This window comes from Lolium rigidum, chromosome 4 (genome assembly GCF_022539505.1).
Source record: "Lolium rigidum isolate FL_2022 chromosome 4, APGP_CSIRO_Lrig_0.1, whole genome shotgun sequence".
Lineage (NCBI taxonomy): Eukaryota > Viridiplantae > Streptophyta > Magnoliopsida > Poales > Poaceae > Lolium > Lolium rigidum.
In genome coordinates, this window is record NC_061511.1 from 64994150 (window position 1) to 65016191 (window position 22042).

A 22042-nucleotide genomic window follows, 5' to 3' on the forward strand; every position below is an offset into this window, starting at 1 on the left:
TGTTTCACTTTTCCAAACATCAAAATCTTGACACACCGAAAAAAAAACGCATAACACCATAACAGAATGAGTTATGCACCAAAGCAAAGAGAGTACTAACCAGTCTTCAGAGCTAAGTAAATTAAGCATGAACCGAAAGTGCAATAGATATTACAGGATATGGTAAAGCGAAGTCTAGCCAGATGGTCTGCAGTCTTCACTCTCTAGAGTTCATAAGTTGTATGCATCACGGATTCTACACCGTACCTCAAATCAGCATAAGATGCACAAGAAAATAAAACAAGATAGAAACATCCACACAGCATATACGCTTAAGCCTTGGATCTCTGAATAGCCAAGGAGGGATGGCAGATCCACAGGCAGCCCAGATCTTGTCACACTTACTCAGAAAATGAAGCCTGTACACAAATGAAAAGACACTATAAGAGTCTGGTGTATTTGCATTGAGAAAGAAATCTCAGTTACAACAATGAAAATGAAGATACTAGTAAAGAGTTCAGTAAATATGAAGCAGATTCACTTTGCCAAGTGCAACTTATAGAAACATGAATTTGGACACACACTTTGTTTATAATTGCTATGGACATTTCTGGATGGTAATCTAACAAAAAAGATCTAACTGAACTGCTCCAAAAAGAGACTGCAGAAAATGTTATCAGTTACTTCATATATATAAACAAAATGTGAAACAAGCAATGACAACCTACATTACTATATATGTTATGTGTTATGCAAGCTGTGAAGACTTCCCAGGCAAGTCTAAATATGGCAAATAATTTAGTGCTGGAACGATAAGCAAACTGAGTGCCAAATAAGTCAACCCATAAGGGAAAGGAGCTGTTCAAAATCTAGTCAGCCTATTATATCAAACAAAACAATAAGGAATTTTTTCCACAGCAAATAAATGTCTTATAATCTTCTTTTTTTCTTTTGGTGCCTCACCAGAAGTGGGCAAAAAACAAATCATGAGTAAAATATCTTGGTGTCCCTATGAACTGTCCTTGCTACATAATTCAGAATTTTCGTCTTCACTACTTGCTTTCTTAGTTTCTTCCCCACACATGAAAACTAATTTCAGAATACAGGGAGCATGGAACGTGTTATGGTTAGCTTACAGATGTTAAGTGCAGACAGGAACTTCAAAACTTTGAGAATTCTCTCGTCGACCACACTGCACTTGACTTCAACTATGTTAAGGTGCTCAGATATTGCAGATGGTCGCTCCATTGAACTGTAGCGTCCTTTAATTTCCACTTTATGATTTGGTCCCTATGGTAAGAAAAGAACATTTAACAAGGATGGATAATTAATAATAACTTTAACATTGCAGCAATTGTCCAATTAGAAGATTTATACCTCGGAAAAAAGTTGAAGCGTGAGCTTCTCTAGAACTGGTGAGTTTTTCAGAATGCAAGCTAGTGGATCCAAATCAGGAGCCTCGCACCAGTACTCGTTGAGCAATAAAGTCTTTAACTTGATAAATGTGGGGCAGTGTTTCAAATCTCTTGTGAAAACGAACTGGAAAGAAAATACGAAAAGTCAGAAAATCAAGTAACCAATACTCACAATGTGAATGATGCACAACTAACCTGTTTTTTCGCTGATGTCCAGCAACAATGTAGATATTGGAACACAAAAGGGACATAAAATAAAGGATTTAAGATGGGTGCCATACCGTTTTACTCCCAGGTAGCAACTTCAGGTATTTAGCATTTGAGATACCACCCAGAAGAACACATTCTCTGCTGCAATCGTCTTCAATAGGAACACAATTCTGACATGCATTATTATTAGATCCACAGAGAACACCAGAGTCATAATTCAGACAGACATCTTTGCAGTAATCACTAAGATACACATCTGCACTCTCTAGCAACGCCATGTTTTCAAGTAACGGTGTTCTACCAATAAAATGATCAAGTTTCAGAGAGACAAGGCACGGAGTAGAAACATGGATCCGGCAATTGAATTCGTTGTGGCAGCAATAGATGCTCAAATGCTTTAGGGAATGGGACAATATCCTACAAGCATTTATAATGCAATGACTTATCTTCAGATCCTCCAATACTGGGCAGCTACCAATATCAAGAAAGGTCTCTGGTAGGCCTACACCATCAAGGTCTAATGTTCTCAGATGCCGAGAGACAAGAGGCGGGTCTAGGTAGAGATATTGAGATCCACGAACATGAAAGGTGAGCCTGCGGACTTTGCACATCAAGGCGAAACGGACCCATGTTTTCACATAGGGTTGGTCTTCTTCACAGAATTCATTGAATTTGATCTCGACAAGGTCTAGGTCGGTGCGCTCACGCAGTATCAGAAAATGGTCCACGAACTTCCGGAGTTCTTCGACATCAACATAGTAATTATCGTCAAGGCCGACGATGCGCAGGCTTGTGGTTGACCTCCAAAGATGGCGCCACCGCCGGGCGAGCACGCAAGTCCGCACGACGGCCTGCACTGGGAGGAAGGAGAGCACGTGGTGGAGGAGACTATCGGGGAGGGTGCCGATGCGGTCGGCGACGCTCACCGGTGGTGCACTCTGGCGCTTCTTCCTACGAGGCATTCCGTCGAACAGGTGACGGGCGTAGTCGGGGCTGCGAGGCAACAAACGGTCAGACGATGCAAGGGTGGAGAGAATTGGATGGGATGGAAAGAACAGATCGATGCCTTGCGGCAGCGGAGCACCGGACCCCCACCTCACCTGGCTGCCGACAAGTCCGGTCGCGAGGAAGACGAGAATCGGAGGATGGACTACATAGAGAACACCGGATCACGATAAAGATCTGCGATAAAATTATGGACGCAGATCCACAGTGAGTGCGCACTGTATAAGCTAAATAGTGCCCTTTCCTCAAATAGAGAAGAGTGGTCCCCACGCCTAGAAAGGAAATTTTCGGTCTCCCACATGTACCAAGCCCATTTCTCTCCCCTATCTAAAATAAAGGATAAAAAGGTTAATGGTTGAAAATCTCCTACACAATTTGGCTGTGATCATGCTTTGGAAGTTTGGAGGAAACTTGTACTAGCTTGTAAGATAGAAGATACAATGCTAGCTGGTAGTGTTGTTCTTGAAGAATTGATAGGCTCCTGTTATATATGGTGGATGCGTCGCCAACTTGTACATGGTGAGAAAGTACCTACAAGTTCAATTATCGCGATGTCCATTTAAGTAATTACATCAAATAATATAAGAGCAATGAAAAAGAATTCAGTGAATAAGAAGAGTGTATGAACAAAAGTAAAAGAAGGACACGTTATGATCAATGTTGATGCAAGTTTCAATTTAGAAAATCTTACCGGTGGAACAGGAGCGGTCATCGAGAGATGATCACGGGCGATTTGTCACCGCATGTAATAATTCGGTCCAATATGCCATCGATGCAAATATCTTAGAAGCTTAAACGATCAGCAGAGACATTGCATTAGCCAATAAGGTGGGCTTTTCGCGTACTATTATTCAATCCGATTGTTTATAGGTGACTAGAACTCTTCCAGACGGGAAGTTTCCCCTCGACAGTGGCGGCTTCTCTTTTTGATGATATTTACATCCAAGCTTCTACTATTTTCTAGTTGTGAATTATGTTTCTTTAATAGGGAAGTAAACTTTGTTGCTGATTGTTTATCCAGAGAGAGACGGATTCACTCTCGTCTGTGTTTGGGTAGATGATCCGCCTATTTTAATCATTTTCTTGTTAACTGACGATGTATCTATTATTTAATTAATAAAACTCGCAGCTGAGTCCTCCTGTTTCCCAAAAAAAAAAGATATGGGAAGGCGATGTCTTAAAGTTTAATACTCTATATTTACTTTTCTCGGTATTTGAATCATAGGGAAGTTATACCACTCTAAAGTCATACCGCTATTAATTTGGTAAAACAAAAAAAAAAGTTCACGCCCTGCTGCCTGCTAGCTACTATTATATTACAAAAGCAATGTTTACAATACATTACAATGTTTATAAAAAGAAAATTAACGGCTGTTGCTTTCTACTATTATATTACAAAAGCAATGTTTACAATATATTACAATGTTTACAAAAAAAATGTTCAGCTCCTCGCTAGAGATCACGCGCCCTGCACAAGCTCCTTGTCGGAGATCTAGCGATCCAACTAGCTGCTCCGCGCACGCGGGGCGTCAAGACGTTGTCTCCGGCCATGCCCCACTTCTCGCCGGCAGCTCCACTAGTCGCGGAACCCCGCCACACTCACCGGCGGTAACCTCAGCTTCCGCCAACCGCGCGTGGCCTTGTCAGAAGAAAAGCCTACCTAAACCAGAACAAGTAGTGTACCTTGTCAGCTTTGATCTAAGCAGGAACATGAAGTGCTAACAAGAAGCTTTGATCTAAGTGGATTGGTCAATCATGCTACCAATGGTCTTTGAGTATTACAGAGACATGTATAGATGCATTTAATTGTCCTTTAGCATTACCAATTCCAATTTAGTGAGACATGAAGCACTATATTAGTCTATTAGTTCCTTCAAAAAAAATATTAGTCTATTAGTCTATGGCTACGTTGAAACAAAGTTTGAAGCATACTCTGCCTACTTGAGGTTTACATTACCTATTTTATGTTGTAGATGCATTTGTCCCATACATTTTATGACTAGTGGATGGAGATAAAACAATAACTACTATCTAGATCAAGTTTTAAATATGTGAAGAAAGCAAAGGGAATTAAAACTCTTTGCATCTGGTGGTCTTTCTTTACTTTAAATGTTTTTGTTCATGAAAATACCTGGTAGTCTTTCTTTACTTAAAGAAGACCATGTGCGGACGACGGCGACCCGGGCCAAGGGAGGCGGCGCGGGGGTGGCGAAGCACGATGCATGCAGCGACATCATGACCCAAGGGGACGACGTAGCTGCAGGGCGCGAGTCGGTGCAGCGGTAGAAGGCCACCATCGACGTACATGCCTCGGAAGGCGCGTCAGAGGCCGGTAGCATGGACTAAAAGGCGGCGGCTCAGCTGCCCGAAGGGGAGACACAGCGGCAGCCCAATGCTCGATCGGAGGTAGGCGCGTGCTCGGGAACATGTTTGGTGGAGATGTGCGCGAGATCGGTTGACCAGACCGACGGTGGTGTTGGACGTGCCATGGTGGGGACGACGCGCCGGAGATCGGAGTCGTTGACGACGTTGTTGGTGATGTCCCGGGCGATGACGACAAGGACAGACGCAACGTGATGACTGCGATAGCCTACCGAGGTAGGCGCAACAGCCGCCGAGGGCTACGACACCCCGACGTAGAGACCGCGACTGCCTGCCGGGAGACAGGGATCCGCGGGTGTGGAATGTCGATGCCGCTGTCATAATAGAGGCGCGTGATGACGACGATGGTCGGCGACTCAATCCAATCATCATAGATCGATAAACCAAAAAAGAAGAACCGGCCAAGCGACCGGCGGCGAGAAAAACCGATCATGGAGATCGGAAAAAGACTCACCAGGGCAGTAGATGACGGATCAACGTACGAACCCTGCTACGGTCCGCGTGGCCCTCAGCGGAGATCATGAAGATCGACCTCCCAGGGCGGGGCGAGCGGAAGCGCGTGTGGCAGCGGCTAGGTCTAAGATCTTGCGGCTGATATCATGTAGAAGGATGGAATGTGATGGATGTTATCTTAAGCCTATGGGGCGAGTATATATAGAAGTATAGATTTGAAGGCTAAGAAGACTATGGTAATGTAGAAGGTAAAGATTACAAATCATATACTATCGAATCAAATATAGCTATATCAAATATATCTCTAAACTTCCGGAAGAAATTCAAATAATCTGCAAATGATGAACTACTACATGTGAAGTGCCATGGTTACTTTCCTAATAGGAGAAGAGCAACTGAAAAATATGCCAAAAACAGTTGAAAATCCAGTCGTCGTTTAGGGAGCGAAGGAGAGGTGGGGTGTTTGCTCTCACCTGCAGCTTGCGTAGGTGCGAAATCTAGGAGCAGCGACCTCTTCTTGCCGCCGACGCTGGTTCTTGTCTGTTGGCTCTAGCTGATGCTGCTGGTGGAGCGAGGTGGCTGCAGCAACGAGAAAGGGTACTCGATCAACGTCCTGGGTGTGTTCATCAGGAAATCAAGATCCACCAAGACGAGAGAAGCAGAGTGGGGGGAGGGTCCAGGGAGAGGAAGGAGGGGAGTCACGGCCGCAGGGAAAGGGGAGGGGTCGCCGTCGAGCTACACATCGCCGGAAGGAGGCGGGGCAGTTCCGGTGGTCGCGTCGCGGAGGTCGCCAATTTATGCGAACCCGTTTCTTTCGACGACGAGGACGGCCTGTTTATATTCTCTCTCAGAGCCTTTGGTGCTGGTCGTTCAGCGGAAATAGTCCCACCTCGGAACGCTACGAGCATTACGGCCAGTTTATATAGCGAAGTTTGGAAAGATGGTTCGCCGAGTTCGGTGGCGCGAACTTGTAACCGAGATGATGAGGGGGCACACTGCTGGCCCGGTCGTGTCGGCCCTAGCCCAATTACAAGTGGGGAGCGGTACCATAGCTGGCGTTTGGGCCCGGTCGTGTCGGCCCTTCACCCAATTACAAGTGGGGAGATGTAGCTGTGTTTTTTTTTTCTCAAATTCTTTTGTCTAAGCCATGCAATAACGCCTCAATTTTCTCTGGTCTACGTTTTATCTACGAGAAGTACATGTCCATTTCTCTACTCTGCTTCGTGATTATTTTTACACGGCGATTCCTGAAATTTTTATGTAAGCAGTCGACTGTTCGTAGCAAATTGAAGCCAAGAAACACGCACATAAATTCAATTCGGCTTACAGGTGCATACGATCTCTATATCACACATATTTCAAAGTGTTGAAATTTTTTTGACAGAAATTCTACATCCACAATATATGTGCTCGTCAAGTTTTGCGATACTTTTTGTGGTCTATATCAAAAGAGAAAATTTATCTTCACATAAGTCTTATTTTTAGCACTGAATTTTGTATTTTTTTTGCACATTTCAGATGAAAAATCAAATTTTCATGAAAAGACTTTATGGGCACGTAGCATGTGAAGATATACGTGTGAATTTGTTTTCAATTCTTTTTGATATTTTAAAATATATCTAGAATGTATTTTAAAATAAAGGGAGCATATACTCTCATGAGCCAAAACAACGCTTCGGAACCCATATTGATATCTCTAGTGATCACTGAAGCGAATATATTGTGCCTACTCAGCAAATACCCAGGTACATATGCTAGTGATACCTGACTATGTATTTTAGGTAATCATCACTAAGAAGATTGGCGCGGCATGGCGACGAGCAGCCCGGCCCGTAGGATGATTATTAGGATTAAACAGGAAAAGATAATTCTTTCATGTACACCACTAGCGAGAGGAACGACACCCGCTCCTGTGGCGGCGCCGCCGCACCCGGGAGCCCTAGTCACCTCTCCTCGACCACCCCTGATACGTCTCAAACGTATCTATAATTTCTTATGTTCCATGCTAGTTATATGATAATACTCACATGTTTTATATACACTTTACATCATTTTGATGCATTTTCCGGCACTAACCTATTAACAAGATGCCAAAGCGCCAGTTCCTGTTTTCTGCTGTTTTTGGTTTCAGAAATCCTACACATGAAATATTCTCGGAATTGGACGAAACAAAAGCCCACGGTCCTATTTTCCACGGAGCCTTCCAGAAGTCCGAAGAGGAGACAAAGAGGGGCGACGAGGCGGCCACACCCTAGGGCGGCGCGGTGGGGCCCCTGGGCGCGCCACCCTATGGGGTGGGCCCCTCGAGCGCCTCCCGACTCTGCCCCTTCGCCTATTTATTCTCTCCGTCGCGAAAGCCCTAGTACCGAGAGCCACGATACGAGAAAAGTTTCCAGAGACGCAACCGCCGCCAATCCCATCTCGGGGGATTCAGGAGATCGCCTCCGGCACCCTGCCGGAGAGGGGAATCATCACCGGAGGACTCTACATCATCATGCCCCGCCTCCGGATTGATGCGTGAGTAGTTCATCCTTGGACTATGGGTCCATAGCAGTAGCTAGATGGTTGTCTTATCCTCTTGTGCTATCATGTTTAGATCTTGTGAGCTGCCTATCATGATCAAGATCGTCTATTTGTAATGCTACATGTTGTGTTTGTTGGGATCCGATGAATATGGAATACTATGTCAAGTTGATTAATTGATCTATCATATATCTGTTGTTTATGATCTTGCATGCTCTCCGTTGCTAGTAGAGGCTCTGGCCAAGTTGATACTTGTGACTTCAAGAGGGAGTATTTATGCTCGATAGTGGGTTCATGCCTCCATTGAATCTGGGACAGTGACAGAAAGTTCTAAGGTTGTGGATGTGTTGTTGCCACTAGGGATAAAACATCAATGCTTTGTCTAAGGATATTTGTGTTGATGCAATTGTCTGTTGTTTGCAACTTAATACTGGAAGGGGTGCAGATGCTAACCCGAAGATGGACTTTTTAGGCATAGATGCATGCTGGATAGCGGTCTATGTTATTTGTCGTAATGCCCTAAGTAAATCTCATAGTAGTCATCATGATATGTATGTGCATTGTTATGCCCTCTCTATTTGTCAATTGCCCAACTGTAATTTGTTCACCCAACATGCTATTTATCTTATTGGAGAGACACCACTAGTGAACTGTGGACCCCGGTCCATTCTTTTACATCTGAAATACAATCTACTGCAAACTCTGTTCTCTGCTGTTCTTTGCAAACAAACATCATTCTCCACACCATACGTTTAATCCTTTGTTTACAGCAAGCCGGTGAGATTGACAACCTCACTGTTAAGTTGGGGCAAAGTATTTTGATTGTGTTGTGCAGGTTCCACGTTGGCGCCGGAATCCCTGGTGTTGTGCCGCACTACACTCCTCCACCAACAACCTTCACGTGGCCTTCATCTCCTACTGGTTCGATAACCTTGGTTTCTTACTGAGGGAAAACTTACTGCTGTACGCATCACACCTTCCTCTTGGGGTTCCCAACGGACGTGTGCTTCAAGCGTTATCAACCCCCACCCACTCTCCCTTCCGTCAACGTCAGCGAAGGTGCTAGGGCAAAGCTCGGGCGGCTCAGCGGTGGCAGTTTCCCCTCGCGCAGGCAGTTTTGGGGCGGCGGCTTGATCTTCAACTTCACTTGTAGTGAGGGCGGGCAACAGCGACGAGAGCACGACAGCAGGTCCCTACGACGGTGGTCAACAGGAGGCAGCGGCTGAGATGGGGTTCGCTTGGGCCTTGCCTAGGCGACCATTACTTATTGATCGTCGGCTGGCAATGGCGCTTGCAGAACTGGTCATGGTTTGGCTTCACATCATGATGGATTGGCGTTGGTGGTCACTTCCTTCGCCCAAGGTGGTCGGCCGGTTTCGCGGCTGGTTTGGCGGATCTCGACCCGTCATCTAGTCTCGGTGGCGAGTTGGGGAGACATAGTTGCCGGTGAAAACCGAGTTGTTTGGCGGGCGATGGCAACATTTTGAGGAATCATTTATTCAAGTATTGTTAACCCGCTCATGCTGCTACGGGGAAAACTGTCGTTGTGAGAATGACGAGAACGCCATGAAGGGTACCTCACGGCATGGTGAGAGAGAGGTGGGTGTAAGGCGGGTAGCTATTAAGATGGTGAGGTACAAGTTACCGAGCTTTGGATCCTAGACTCTCCATCTTGGTCAATCAATAACTAGGCCACCAGTTGGGCCAACCACCATCCTTGGGCCACCTAGGCTTGCCGGTATTGGACTACGTCGTTGGTATACCCATAAAGTATATCCACAACAGTAGCCCCATAGTTCTTCAAGATCCGCGTATTCTTCCGCCTAGCTCAGGTCACACCATTTATCCATCTTGTATCTTTTTTTTTCTGAACAGGGAAGGCCTCGAAGGGCCGAGAAGCTCCATTAAAGATGGGTACAATTACATAAAGGACCTTGGCCCAGGACATGCCTGGATCACTATGCAATGTTGGATTAAAGTTAGAAGACATCTCCAATTCATGCTGGCATTGATTCAGGCAAAAAACATAGATGTCAACTTGCTGCAATTTAAAATGTGCACTCTCTAATCATTATGTGTTAGAACTGGCAATCTTCTCTTCAGGGTTGCTAAGATGGAGAACTGGTAATCATTATGGGAAAGAGAGGAATGAATGAATTTTCAGATCAAAGTCGTGCTCCGAGGTCCTGTCGAAGATCAGGTCCGTGCTTGGCACCTCGCAGGCCTTGCTGGCGCTAGATGCCTAGATGGATGGTGCCAGAGTAGTCTCCCTCTAATCCACATTCCAGATCTACTTTTATTTGTGTATTTGTTTTTCTTCTTCTTAATGAAATGAAATTAGCGCGGGCTGTTTATCGTCCAGGAAAAAAGAACCGTTCTATGGCAGCTGCAATCTAGTCTAGATAGATAAGTATACAAAACGGGGTGCTTCAACTTGCCCACTTGCATATTCGGAACTGCCAACATGCCTGCTTTCTGTACATGAACTGCTAATTTAAAGTTCCGCAAAACCGTCTCGGACTGGATTCTAGGAGGCTTGGTTTCGCAAAACCGGCTACTACGACTCCAATTGCAAACTTCATTTTTACATTACTAAATTTATACCCAACCATTTTTCGGAGCATTTGATCCAAGAACCAAAGGAACGCCTATATATAGTACCACCACAAACTTCTTCGAAAGTCCCAACTTGTAGCAGAGCACCCTAGCTAGCCTTACTTTGCAACCAAACCACACAAATATCATAGCCTGAAGCGAAAAGGAATGGCGGTGACGGCGACCACCCTAATTTCACTTGCAGGACCTGCGATGTGCGTGGCCCAGGATGTGATATCCAGGATGAATTCGCAGTCGCAGCAGAATCAGAAGCCGACGATGGCCACGATGCAGCAGGATGTGATTGCCATAAAGGACGACTTGGGGGTGATGCAATCTCTCCTGATGGACCTGGGCTTGAAGCGAGGCCAGAGTCATCTGCTCAAGACCTACGTCCGGCTTCTCCGTGACTTGGGTTACGACGGCGAAGACTGCCTCCAAGAGTTCCTCCTCTTCCTGGAGCAACCTCCTCGCGCCAGTCGTAAGCTCGTGCTGCCGCAGGACGAAATTGCGACCATGCTCAACATTCTCAGGAGTAGTATCCGAGAGAAGCTGCAGTACTGCGTGGATGCTTCTGGCCGCAGTCCGCAGACTGGCTCTGGCACCGGCGCCCAGATGCCACCGCCACTGTCACGGGTGAAACCTCCTGTCATTATCTCTTTCTTTTTCTTCTTCATGTATGTATTACGATGTATGAACTCTTTAAAATTCTTCCTATATTGATCTATAAACTTTCTTTATAAAAAAACAATTTGTGGCTGTTAGTAACAAATGTACATGTCGGCTACATGTAGGGAATTGTAACATAGGAATTAAGACAAACTCATAATAACAATGGGAAATTTGTATAAGTAATTTTCAAAAAGTTATGAACTAAAAACATGCAGATGGATTGATGGAGATGGTGACTGAATTTTGGTAAGCTATCAGCACCGGTCATGTATGCATGACAATTTCTGAAGTGGCGTAAGCAAAGCGGAAAAAAGTTTATCATGCCAATGGAAGTTTACGAATTAGAAGAACTCGAGTTCATACCTCTTGTAGTATTTCATATAGGCATGCATGTATTTTTTTCCGAAAGGATAGGCATGCATGCATGAACTGAAATCTCCTTATTTTACTTCATTACCCGCCTTCAATTGTGGTCTACCTTTTATTCTCTTGTGAACATGTACAGTACATTATTTCTTATTCTCGTTCCTAATTAGTATTACAACCTCCGAAACAAAAGCATGAAAATTTAGTCAAAAGTCAAAATTTACAAAGTTTGATCAAATATATAGAAGAAAATTTTCAACACAATATATTTTTATGGTGTATCTATTAATATTTGGTTTGGTACTGTAGATGCTCATATTTTTTTCTATACAGCTGGTCATACTAGGAGACATTTGATTTTTGACTGAAGTTATGCTATGTCTAGCTAAATTTAGAGAATTGTGTGCCTAATAAGAGAATACATTTATTGCTAACGAAGAGGTGACGAACCTTTCAGAACTGAACCTTTTTTTTTCTCTTCAGATAAACTCAGTAGCTTATGGGAAAGCTCCGCTCATCATCGGCCGAGAAATGGAAAGATCTCACCTCATCAAACTGATTTCTCAGCAAGGGGAACACTGTCGAGTTATATCGATATGGGGAATGGTCGGAATAGGAAAAACTGCTCTCGCCAAAAGTGTGTATGAAAGCCAAGAGCTCAGCTGCATGTTTGAGCAGCGTGCTTGGGTCAGTGTCATGCGCCCTTTCAACCTCGACAATGTCCTCGCAAGCCTAGATCAGAAACTAAAAGTCGGCAAGGGTGAAGAATCAGTGAAGCCTCTGAATGGAATAGGATGCATAATTGTCCTTGATGGTGTATTGTCCACTGAAGAATGGAAGTCGATAGAGCCATATTTACTTGCCAAAAACGCAAGGCGGATCATAGTAACCACAACAGAAGCGAGTGTTGCTGAACATTGCTCGACCGCACACAAAAACATATATAAGCTACAAGCTCTTCACGATGCTGCTGCACTTGAACTCTTCAAAAGCAAGGTACTCCCCTGGCACAAAAGGAATACCACTTCCGTATGCTTCCAGTCGAATTTCTTCAAATATGAATCAGGATTGACCATTAATAATATGACATACTTATTGACCTTCAAAATTAAATTGTACCTATATATTTGTTAGATAAATCTCTATAGCATATAGAACATCAGTAAATTAAGTTTTATTTGGCATGATCCATTTATTTTACATCTTAGAGGCAAACATATACTAACATTAGGTAATGCCGTAGCAAATTAAATTTTGTAAAAATACGCATTGGGAATAAATATAAATTGATAACAAAATTACTACAAAAATATTTTTGCATCGATACACATATATGCAGTTAGAGGTATTTCGAACCCGAGAACCAGGATGGTACATAAGTTGGATTTTTTTAAAGATTCATAGAAATTGACATGAATTTTGAATTAGAAACTAGGAATAGCACTAAAAAAATATACAATGTAAATCTCACGTAAAATGGTACTGTTTAGAATGAGTGTATCGATGCAAATAATATTTCTCTGCATATATGTGTATCGACGAGGAAATAACAAAACTGAAGGGGAACATGGTTACGTCGTGATAATATATGGGATATATTATAACAAAACTGAAGAGAAAATAATATATGCCATAATCTTATTTTTCTGCACAAACTCCAGTTTTGTTATTAGTTGCATTCTCTAGGCACATTCTCCTTATGCTGTGTTTGGATGTATAGAATTTGAGTGTGGAATTGGAATTTGGGGCCAATTGGCCCAATTCGGCTGTTTGGGTGGCCTTGGAATTGGGCCCTGGAAACAAGAGGCAAATTCCGAGCTGTAATTAAACCGCAGTCCATCGTTAACAACAATCCAAGTACCAGTTATCCATTTTAACAGGTAGGCACCTTTAACAATCTTGTTGACGCAATTGTAGGTATTTATGGAAACTTCAGAGCGTGATTTGCATCCTGGCATTGCTTCCGAAGCTAAACTAATCCTGAAGGAGTGTGATGGACATCCGCTTACAATAGCAAGCATTGGTGAACTTCTGTCCAGCAAGCCTATGACTGCTATTGAATGGAAAACGTTTTATGATCATTTCAGTGTTGGGTTCGAGAGCACCCCAAGTCTTCAGTTTATAAGGACGTCCCTTTCCCCAATCTATGATGATTTGCCCTATCAACTACAGTTATGCTTTTTGTATTTATCCATTTTTCCTAAAGGGCACAACATTAGGCGCAGGCGCCTAGTAACAAGGTGGATTGCAGAAGGTTACTCATCTGAGACTCATAGCAAGACTGCAGAGAAGACTGGGGAGAGCTATTTTCAAGAACTTATCAACAGAAGCATCATCGGGCCATCAAAAACAATGCCTTGTAGTGTCAGACGCAATGATTGTTTCCAAGTCAATAATATTCACCGCAAGATCAGTTTCTCAAAGGCAATGGAGGAAAATCATGGTTTTGTGATTGGCAGCACCTATAACAGCCAAGATACAGGACGCCATATTGTTATAATCAGCACTGAGTCAGAGAGGAACAGTCTTGATAGTATGGACCTGTACCATGTACGATCACTGACGGTGTTTGGGGCATGGAGATCATGTTTTATTTCTAGCAAGATGAGGTTGCTTCGGGTGCTGGATTTGGAAGGCACCTCTGGTTTAAAAGATGATGACCTGAAACAGATTGGAAATTTTCTTCACCTGAGATATCTTTCTCTTCGAGGTTGTGCTGATATTTACGTTCTCCCTGATTCAGTTGGTAACCTATGGGGCCTCCAGATGCTGGATATCAAAGGTACAAATATAATCAAGCTGCCAAAAACTATCACCAAGTTGAAGATGCTACAATACATTCGTGCTGGTAATGTACCATTGAATGATGGTACCACCTCATCATCAAGCCATATTTCAAAAAAGTTTCAAGAAGTAGTTGGTGAAGCAATTGGTGTATCAATTGGTAATACTGAATTGCCTAAACCAATGGCCAAAACACTTCGATTCAGCACAGCTGTATTGGACTTCTTGATACCTAGTCTTTGTGGATTAGATATGCACGGTGTTGAAGTTCCTGATGGTATTGGGAACCTGAATGCTCTGCAGACACTCGGTGTTGTCAATGTGTCAGAAGGTAAGGCCATACTAAATGATCTTGAGAAACTCACCCAGCTGCGCAAGTTAGGAGTGACTGGTATAAATAGGAAAAACAGCGAGAATATCATCTCCATCATTGGCAACCTCACACTCCTGACTTCCTTGTCAATGGGGTCAGAGGGAATGTCAGGCTTGCATGGTTGTCTTGATCACATGTTCTTGCCTCCCAAACACCTCCAGTGCCTGAAGTTGTATGGAAATCTGGTGACATTGCCAACATGGATCAATCAGCTCCAGAACCTGGCCAAGTTGAAGCTGCAGAGCACCCGTTTACAGTACAGTCTTGCCATGCAAATCCTTGAGAAGCTACCACATCTGTCCATCTTGCGCCTATTGGTGGGGTCGTTTCAGGATAAGAAACTTGCTTTCCATTTCCAGCGGGAGTCTTTCCCGAGTTTGGCAGTGCTTGAGCTGGCTTACCAAGATGGCATAAAATCAGTAACAATCGATGAAGGTGCAATGCCTAACCTTGAGCTTCTGCAGATTAAGGATTGCATCCATGTTGGATGTGTATTCTCTGGGCTGTCATTTCTCCGAAACCTCAAGGAAGTTGTGCTCAAGGGCGACTATGACGCCAATTTCATAAAACACTTGCGCACACAGCTTGCTCTAAATCCGAACAAACCCGTTCTGACGATGGCCTAAGCTTAAGTGTAAGTCAAAGGCTCTCTATTCCCTATGGTGCATCTAAATTCTTTTTGGTGTTTATTCCTCTTCTTAGTTAGGTGCAAATGCTCTTTTTGACCTAGCTTAAGATCTACTATTGGGTTTTCTAATTAATAGCGTGTCGAACTTGTTTCCCACTATGCTTCTCATTATGATCGTTGTCTTAGGTAGCCTAGTTAAAATGGGGACATATGGTCCACAAAAAAGCTCGGCTCTTAGCACTAGATCATGTTTCGTTTCATCTTAGTCATGCATCTATTGATCTATAGCCCTAATCCATCTCAAGTTGACTTTGCTATCCAGGAATGGAGTGTGCAGTTAGTGCCGCCTAGGTGCCTACGTCAATCCTATTTCTAGCGACGTGTCCACAGCGAAGAAGCAATGCTCACCAACGGCGAGGCACCTGCAAATCTAGGAGAGCACCTGTCATGTGGGGAAATAATGCAGCGTAGGAGCAAGGGTGCACCAGACCCACTCCAAGACGTGATGGAGCAGAAGTCCAGAATCTAGTCCGCCGGCGTTTGGTGGCAGAGGCGCCAGTGTTCTTGATTGTTTTTTCTCCTTTTCTTCTAGGATGCTTTTTGTAAAGTTGAAGGCCTCATCTTCAAATTCTAGGTTCTTTAGGGCAAGTGATGAAAAGGGGTCTTTCTCTAAATTGTACCTGCCACGTGTTTTTCAACGAAAGCTCCACTGGGAGTCGTTGACCACTTGTGTTAAAAAAAAAAATCCAGTCAAGCACGACAGTCCGCCCTTTTATGCCATCTCTCTGTCCAAGCCGTTGCAACGGCTGGTCTCCTGTCGCATCCATGGCTGACGCTGCTCCTGCATGCATGATTAGCATAGATTGATTAGGGTTATCTACATGTACATTTAAATTTAGATAAATCTAAGATATTCTTTCATGGATGGAAGGAGTAGCCTAAATTACAACTCATTACATTAGTATTTACATGACCTGGAACATATAATTTTAATCAAATTACACTGTAATTTCACTTTTGAAAACATGTACAACAGTATCTAGACAAATTTGAGCAGTTTTATTTGGAAACAGAGGGAGTAGAAAAGAATTTTCTTCTATTTCTTGTACAAATTATGTACCAAATTGAAGTCTATTAGACTAGTATCCACAAGCAAAACACCGCTAACTGCACTTCAAACAAAACGCTACGTCGAGTAGAAATGGGCATACAATATGGTGGCCCTAATTAAGTACAGTACTACTACTGAACTCAGGAGAGCAGCCCGCTGAACACCGGCGAACTTGCGCTTCTCCAGATCGAATATCAGCCAGCCGTTGGAACCACCAGACGATTACACCTGGCATGGTCCGCATGGAGGCTCCCGTCGGGTCAAACAAACACGAAACACACCCCAGAGAGCTTGCACCAAAGAGAACAGGATACAGTTTAATTAATTAAGGTGAAGATACTTGCTTATATATACTCTGCATTGCATGTACTCACCAGTTTAATTAAAGGAGTAGAAACAATGTAACCAGAGAGGCGCTCCAAATATCCAGTCTATGACAGTAACAGCTGACACTGGGCAGTCTGCCTGAATGTGAGCAGCTGAGAGCAATTACCTACACTAACAATGGCACATAGGATGTATGCAGTGACAAGTGATCAGAGTGCTTCTACAGTTGTAGTGCCAGACAATTGGGCTAGTGCCGTCCTGGTTGAGTTCTACAGGTACACATCAGCTTGGGACCTGAAGCTGACCGGATGACAAGCCTTCATTAACTTTTAAACAGTAGTACATCCTCCAGGACGAGTTTTACCAGGAAATTCAGCAGCGACCATAAAGCTTCATCCCCAATTCTGCGTCCGTCTCAGTCACCTCATAGCAGAGAATCAGCCTTAACATAGGTGTGCCAATATATTCGACTAAATTCAGCCCATCTTGGGGTGCAGCAGCTTCAGTACATCGAATATTGACCATCTGATCATGTCTCCAATTCAATGCAGCAATCAAGGCGCCCCCTCTCATCTTGGACAAGTGCATCAAGGAATTTGCAAGAATATCTTCCAAACTGCATGGCTTCCAACATGTTCATGTAAGTATTATTAAAAACAGGGAACTGAGAAGGAGGCACAATCGTAACAAAGAGGTACGATGTAACAGACATTGAGCATTCACCTTCATAAGCATGACCATCAACAGGAACAGAATGGATAGAGTACTCAGGTTCCCTCCTTTCCCCAAAAGGTTAACAAGGAAATTTTCGCTGTGCTTCATGCAGAGACGCTGCAATAGCGATAAACCATGTTAGCACTTGAACATACATAAAAACATTTAGAACTAAAGCACTTAAATTGAAGTCTGCACCTGACAGATGCGACAAAGAGGCTGGTAATGGGCATATTAGGAGTATAAAACAGCTTAATTGGGTATTAAGCTTGCTGCCTTGGCCATTCTTTGATATCATTAGAAGCACACAATGAAGCCTTGGAAATACATAACAATGAGGAAGACCAAAACAGCAGCAGGAAATTGGTCATGTCTGGAAGATTATGGCCGTACAAGGCCTCCCTTAGGACAGACATTACCAGTTCTATTATCAAGAGATGTGATAACAGGATCACAACATCTTCAAATTCAGCACCATGGCCATTATTGCTGGTTGTGGGGCTAAACGTGTTCCAGATGATATTGTCACTGTGTGACACAAGTTTGCACTGCGCCAAGCCGTCACAGACCAATATTCCACCAAGAGAAAAGAAACGATGTTCAATAGACTCACCAGATATTGGTTGCAAATGAACAGGCAGGACACAAAGCATAACCGTTGTAATGAAGCTCATCTGGAAGCACAATACCAAAGGCTTGGAAATAGATAACCATGAGGAAGATCACAAACAATGAAGAGGTCCCTCTAGCCATCTAACTAACTCCAGGATGGATAGCTCTGGCATATATCAGGTATCACAAGAAAAATCCCCAAATTACTGCTGTGCATCAAGTCCAACTGATCCTAGTGATGGCTGCTTTTTCAACGCTTCTCTTGCTAAAATGTTGTATGAACGGAAACTAGGCTCACGATGATTATTTTCCATGATGTGCAGGTATTCCATGCACAAGTCTTTGTATCCGGCCCCAAGCAATCCATCGATGAGGACAGTCCATACAATATTATCAGGATCGAAAGGCCTCGACAGCATGTGTTCAAAAATAAATTGGGCTTCTTTCCTTCTGTTAAATTGGCATAAAGCGCATATTAGTGCTTTATAACCAACAAGATGGAGTTCACAACGTTGAGCAGACATATGTCTGAATACACCCATAGCCAGGTCAACTTTCCGGGCTCTTAGTATTGAAATAATGAAATAATTATATGCCTCCTGGTTTGGGCATAAACCCTGACCAACCATGCTTCTGTACAGCTTATATGCCTCATACCATCTCCCACTTCTGCTTAATCCAGACAAAAATGCATCGTTCAACTGCCGAGATAGCCCAAGATCTACATCTGCTAACTTAGAAGATAAAACTGAAATGGCATATTCTTTAATGGCTTGGTCATCAAAACTACAGTTTGAGACCGAATCATGCAAGGACACAAGTTTCTGGTCACCCATCAGGTGCTCATTTTTCAAGCCTTTAATCAAAACATCATATGTCCACAAGGTTGGTTGGCATCCAGCATTTATCATTTGGCCTAAGAGATCAAAGGCACGATCAACTTTGCCTGAAATTATATAAACTTCAATCATCTTGATATAAGCAACTTCATCGAGAGTATGCCCTTGCCTCAGTAAATCTGAAAACAGTTTCTCAGCTTCCTCTACCTTGCCTTCTTGGCCCAGAGCTTGGATAAGAGAACTGTAAGTACGCAAATCAGGTAGGCAACTGTTTTCAACCATCCTGTTGAGCATTTCAAGGGCCAAAGATGTGGCACCATTTCTGCACAACCCATCAATCATAGTATTGTAAGTGACTACATTCGGAGATATCTTTTCTTCAAGCATCACTTCACACAGTCTCTCCGCAGCAGAAAAATTGTTCTGCTTGGTTAGAGCATGGATTAGAGCATTATAAGTTCGAACGGTTGGTTTGCAACCACTTTCCTTCATGTGCTCCAGCATTTCTGCTGCACGGTCCAGTTTCTCGTCCGTGCAGTATCCGCTTATGAGTGTATTGTAGGTAACTTCATCTGGGCGTAGCCCATGACCCACCATTTCACTAAACAACCTAGAAGCCGATTCCATTTCGCCTACATTGCAAAAACCAGCGATCAGTTCATTATAAGACCACTCATCAGGTTCACACCCATTAGCCTCCATAAGCTCTAGAATCTTAAGAGCAGCACTAGTATTCCCCGAGTCACAGTATCCTTTGATGATGGTGTTGTATGTCACGAGTGTAGCTGTAGGTGTGCCCTTCAACAGACTGATCAGCATTGCCATTGCCCTGTCGGTATCACCAATCTTGCAGTAGCCCTTGATCATTTTATTGTATGTGATGGTGTTGGGTAAACAGCCATGTCTCTGCATCACATTGCACACGATAAGCGCAGAATCCATTTTGCTATCCTCCACCAGAACATTTACGAGGGCGCTATATGTCCCGTATCAGGGAGCATGCCATCTCTTGCCATCCTGTGGAACAGCCCAATGGCCACCCTCGGCGCACGCTGCCCGCTTATGAGCGACGTGTATGTGTACACGGTTGGCCTGCATCCCTTCTTTTTCATATCCACAAACAGCCTCCCGGCATCTTCGGTGCGCCCCTTGTTACACAACGCAGCGATAGGGGCAGTGAAATCGTTCGCTGTGGGCGGAACAGCACGCCGCGTCATCTCGTCCATCCAACGCCTCATCCACCCTCCCACTGTCGCAGAGCCCGTTGATGAGGTTCGAGTATGTCGCGGCGTTCGGCTCGCACCCCTCTTCACCCATCCGAGCGAAAACCTCAATTGCCGAACCCAGGTCATTGTTCTTGCAATGCCCGATGATCATCGACATGTAGGTGAACGCGTCAGGCTTCATCCCGGACTTGCACACCTTATCCAGGACGGAATGTGCATCCGTAACATTACCATCCTTGCACAGCGCGTTGATGACGGTGTTGTAGATGAGCAAATTGGGCTTGAGGCCTTCTCGGAGAAGGCGGCGGTACCTGTCCAGGAGGGTGGCCGTCATGCCGAGGGTGTTGAGCTGGACGAGCAGGGCGCCGTAGGCCACGAGATCCATCCGGGGCCCTCTCCGGGCGAGCGTGTCCAGGTCATCCATGGCCCGCGTCATCTCCAGCGGGGTGCGGCAGGCCCTGAGCATGTGGACCCGCGCGCGGCCGACGTCGGCCGGGCACCTGCGGGCCTCCACGAGCCGCAGCGCGAGCGCGGCGAAGGTGTCCGGGGAGTACTCGTGGGAGCGCTCCCGCGCGAGGAAGACGAGGAGGTCCAGCGCGCTGGTGGCGTCCGCGTGCGTGGTCGCCACGGCGGCCGCCTGCGCGGGCGTGAGGGCGGTGACTGCGGCGCTGTGCCGCCAGCGGCGCTCCAGCTGCTTCTTCTGCTTCCGCCGCCGGCTCTGCTGCGCTGTTCGTGTCTGGCTCAGGGGAGGCCGCTGCGCGTGCGTGGGGAGTTGAGGAGGTTGTGGTGTGTTGGGTGCCGGGGTGGAGTTGGTGGCGGAGGAGGAGGAAGAGGAGAAGGCGGGGAGGAGGTGGGCGGCGGCGGCGCGCGGGTGGAGGAGGAGGAGGGAGAGGGGGCGGAGGCGAGCGATGGGCGGCGCCATGGGAGTAGGAGGATGAGGAGGAATTGGATGACGTCGCGCGTCCGGCGAGAAGGGCGGCGGCGGCCGTGTGATGTGGGGTGGCGCTGGCCAAGAGATTTCTTTCTTTCCAGACGAGGGAGCTGCACGATGAAGAAGATGAAGAGATGGGCCGTAGTTGGGCCACCCGTTCTTAAAATGTAAGCGTTCTTGGTCGGGCTGTATCCAGGGCTGAAATCTAGCAAGCCAAACAACAGGCCCAAATTTCGAGTACAGCCACTTCAACAACAAAAAAAGAATCGAGTACGTCGTGGTTGGCGTCGCAGGTGCCCTGCAGCTCGGAAGAGCGGCAGCCCATGGGCATCTCATCCGGCCGACGAGCAACAGCGGCGTTGGAGGAAAATGCTCTTCACCTAGCTAGTAACCAATTTGCTCGCCAACACACGTCCACACAGACAGACAGACAGACAGACAGGAATATCTTCATCGTCGCCGATGAGCTCTGTGAACCTCGCTGGCCGCAGCACCTGGATCATTGCTGGCCCGGAATGGTGTAAGTGGCACACATGGATTTGCTCGCCAACACACGTGCACCACGTCCACACAGACAGACAGACAAGAATATCTTCGTCCTCTTCATCCAGTAGGTGGCAAGCGCAGTGAGTCAGAAGAAGGAGAAAAGCACGAGGGCAAGGAAACAAATGTGCGCTCGTACACGAGGTGCTCTACGTAAGAGGATCACGCCATACATACAACGGGGCGTCACCGTGAATCGCTTATCAGCAGCCTCCATAGATATGATGCGCTCCTACATGAGGTGTTGAGAGCGCCCCCACCTGCAGCGCACGAGCCTCCTACGGGGCGTCACCTACATGAATGCTCAAGTTGGATTGGCCAATTCTCAACATTGGTTCAGAAATAGCAAAACTG

General features: G+C 45.2%; 2 protein-coding genes across 2 annotated transcripts; both read right to left on the bottom strand.

Annotated features, from left to right (window-relative positions):
- Positions 1-293: 293 nt before the first annotated feature.
- On the bottom strand, positions 294-4906 carry LOC124647173 (F-box/FBD/LRR-repeat protein At5g22700-like). Its single transcript, XM_047187147.1, has 5 exons — positions 4741-4906; positions 1676-2754; positions 1357-1518; positions 1116-1269; positions 294-398 (listed from the first exon to the last, which is right to left on the bottom strand). The coding sequence occupies exons 1-5, from the start codon at positions 4904-4906 to the stop codon at positions 385-387; spliced, it is 1575 nt and encodes a 524-aa protein (XP_047043103.1). The 3' UTR covers positions 294-384.
- Positions 4907-18077: 13171 nt separating this feature from the next.
- On the bottom strand, positions 18078-21648 carry LOC124647174 (pentatricopeptide repeat-containing protein At5g65560-like). The gene is made up of 3 exons (XM_047187148.1): positions 21586-21648; positions 20145-20968; positions 18078-19979 (listed from the first exon to the last, which is right to left on the bottom strand). Exons 1-3 carry the CDS (start codon positions 21646-21648, stop codon positions 18353-18355), a joined length of 2514 nt encoding a protein of 837 aa, XP_047043104.1. The 3' UTR covers positions 18078-18352.
- Positions 21649-22042: the final 394 nt, after the last annotated feature.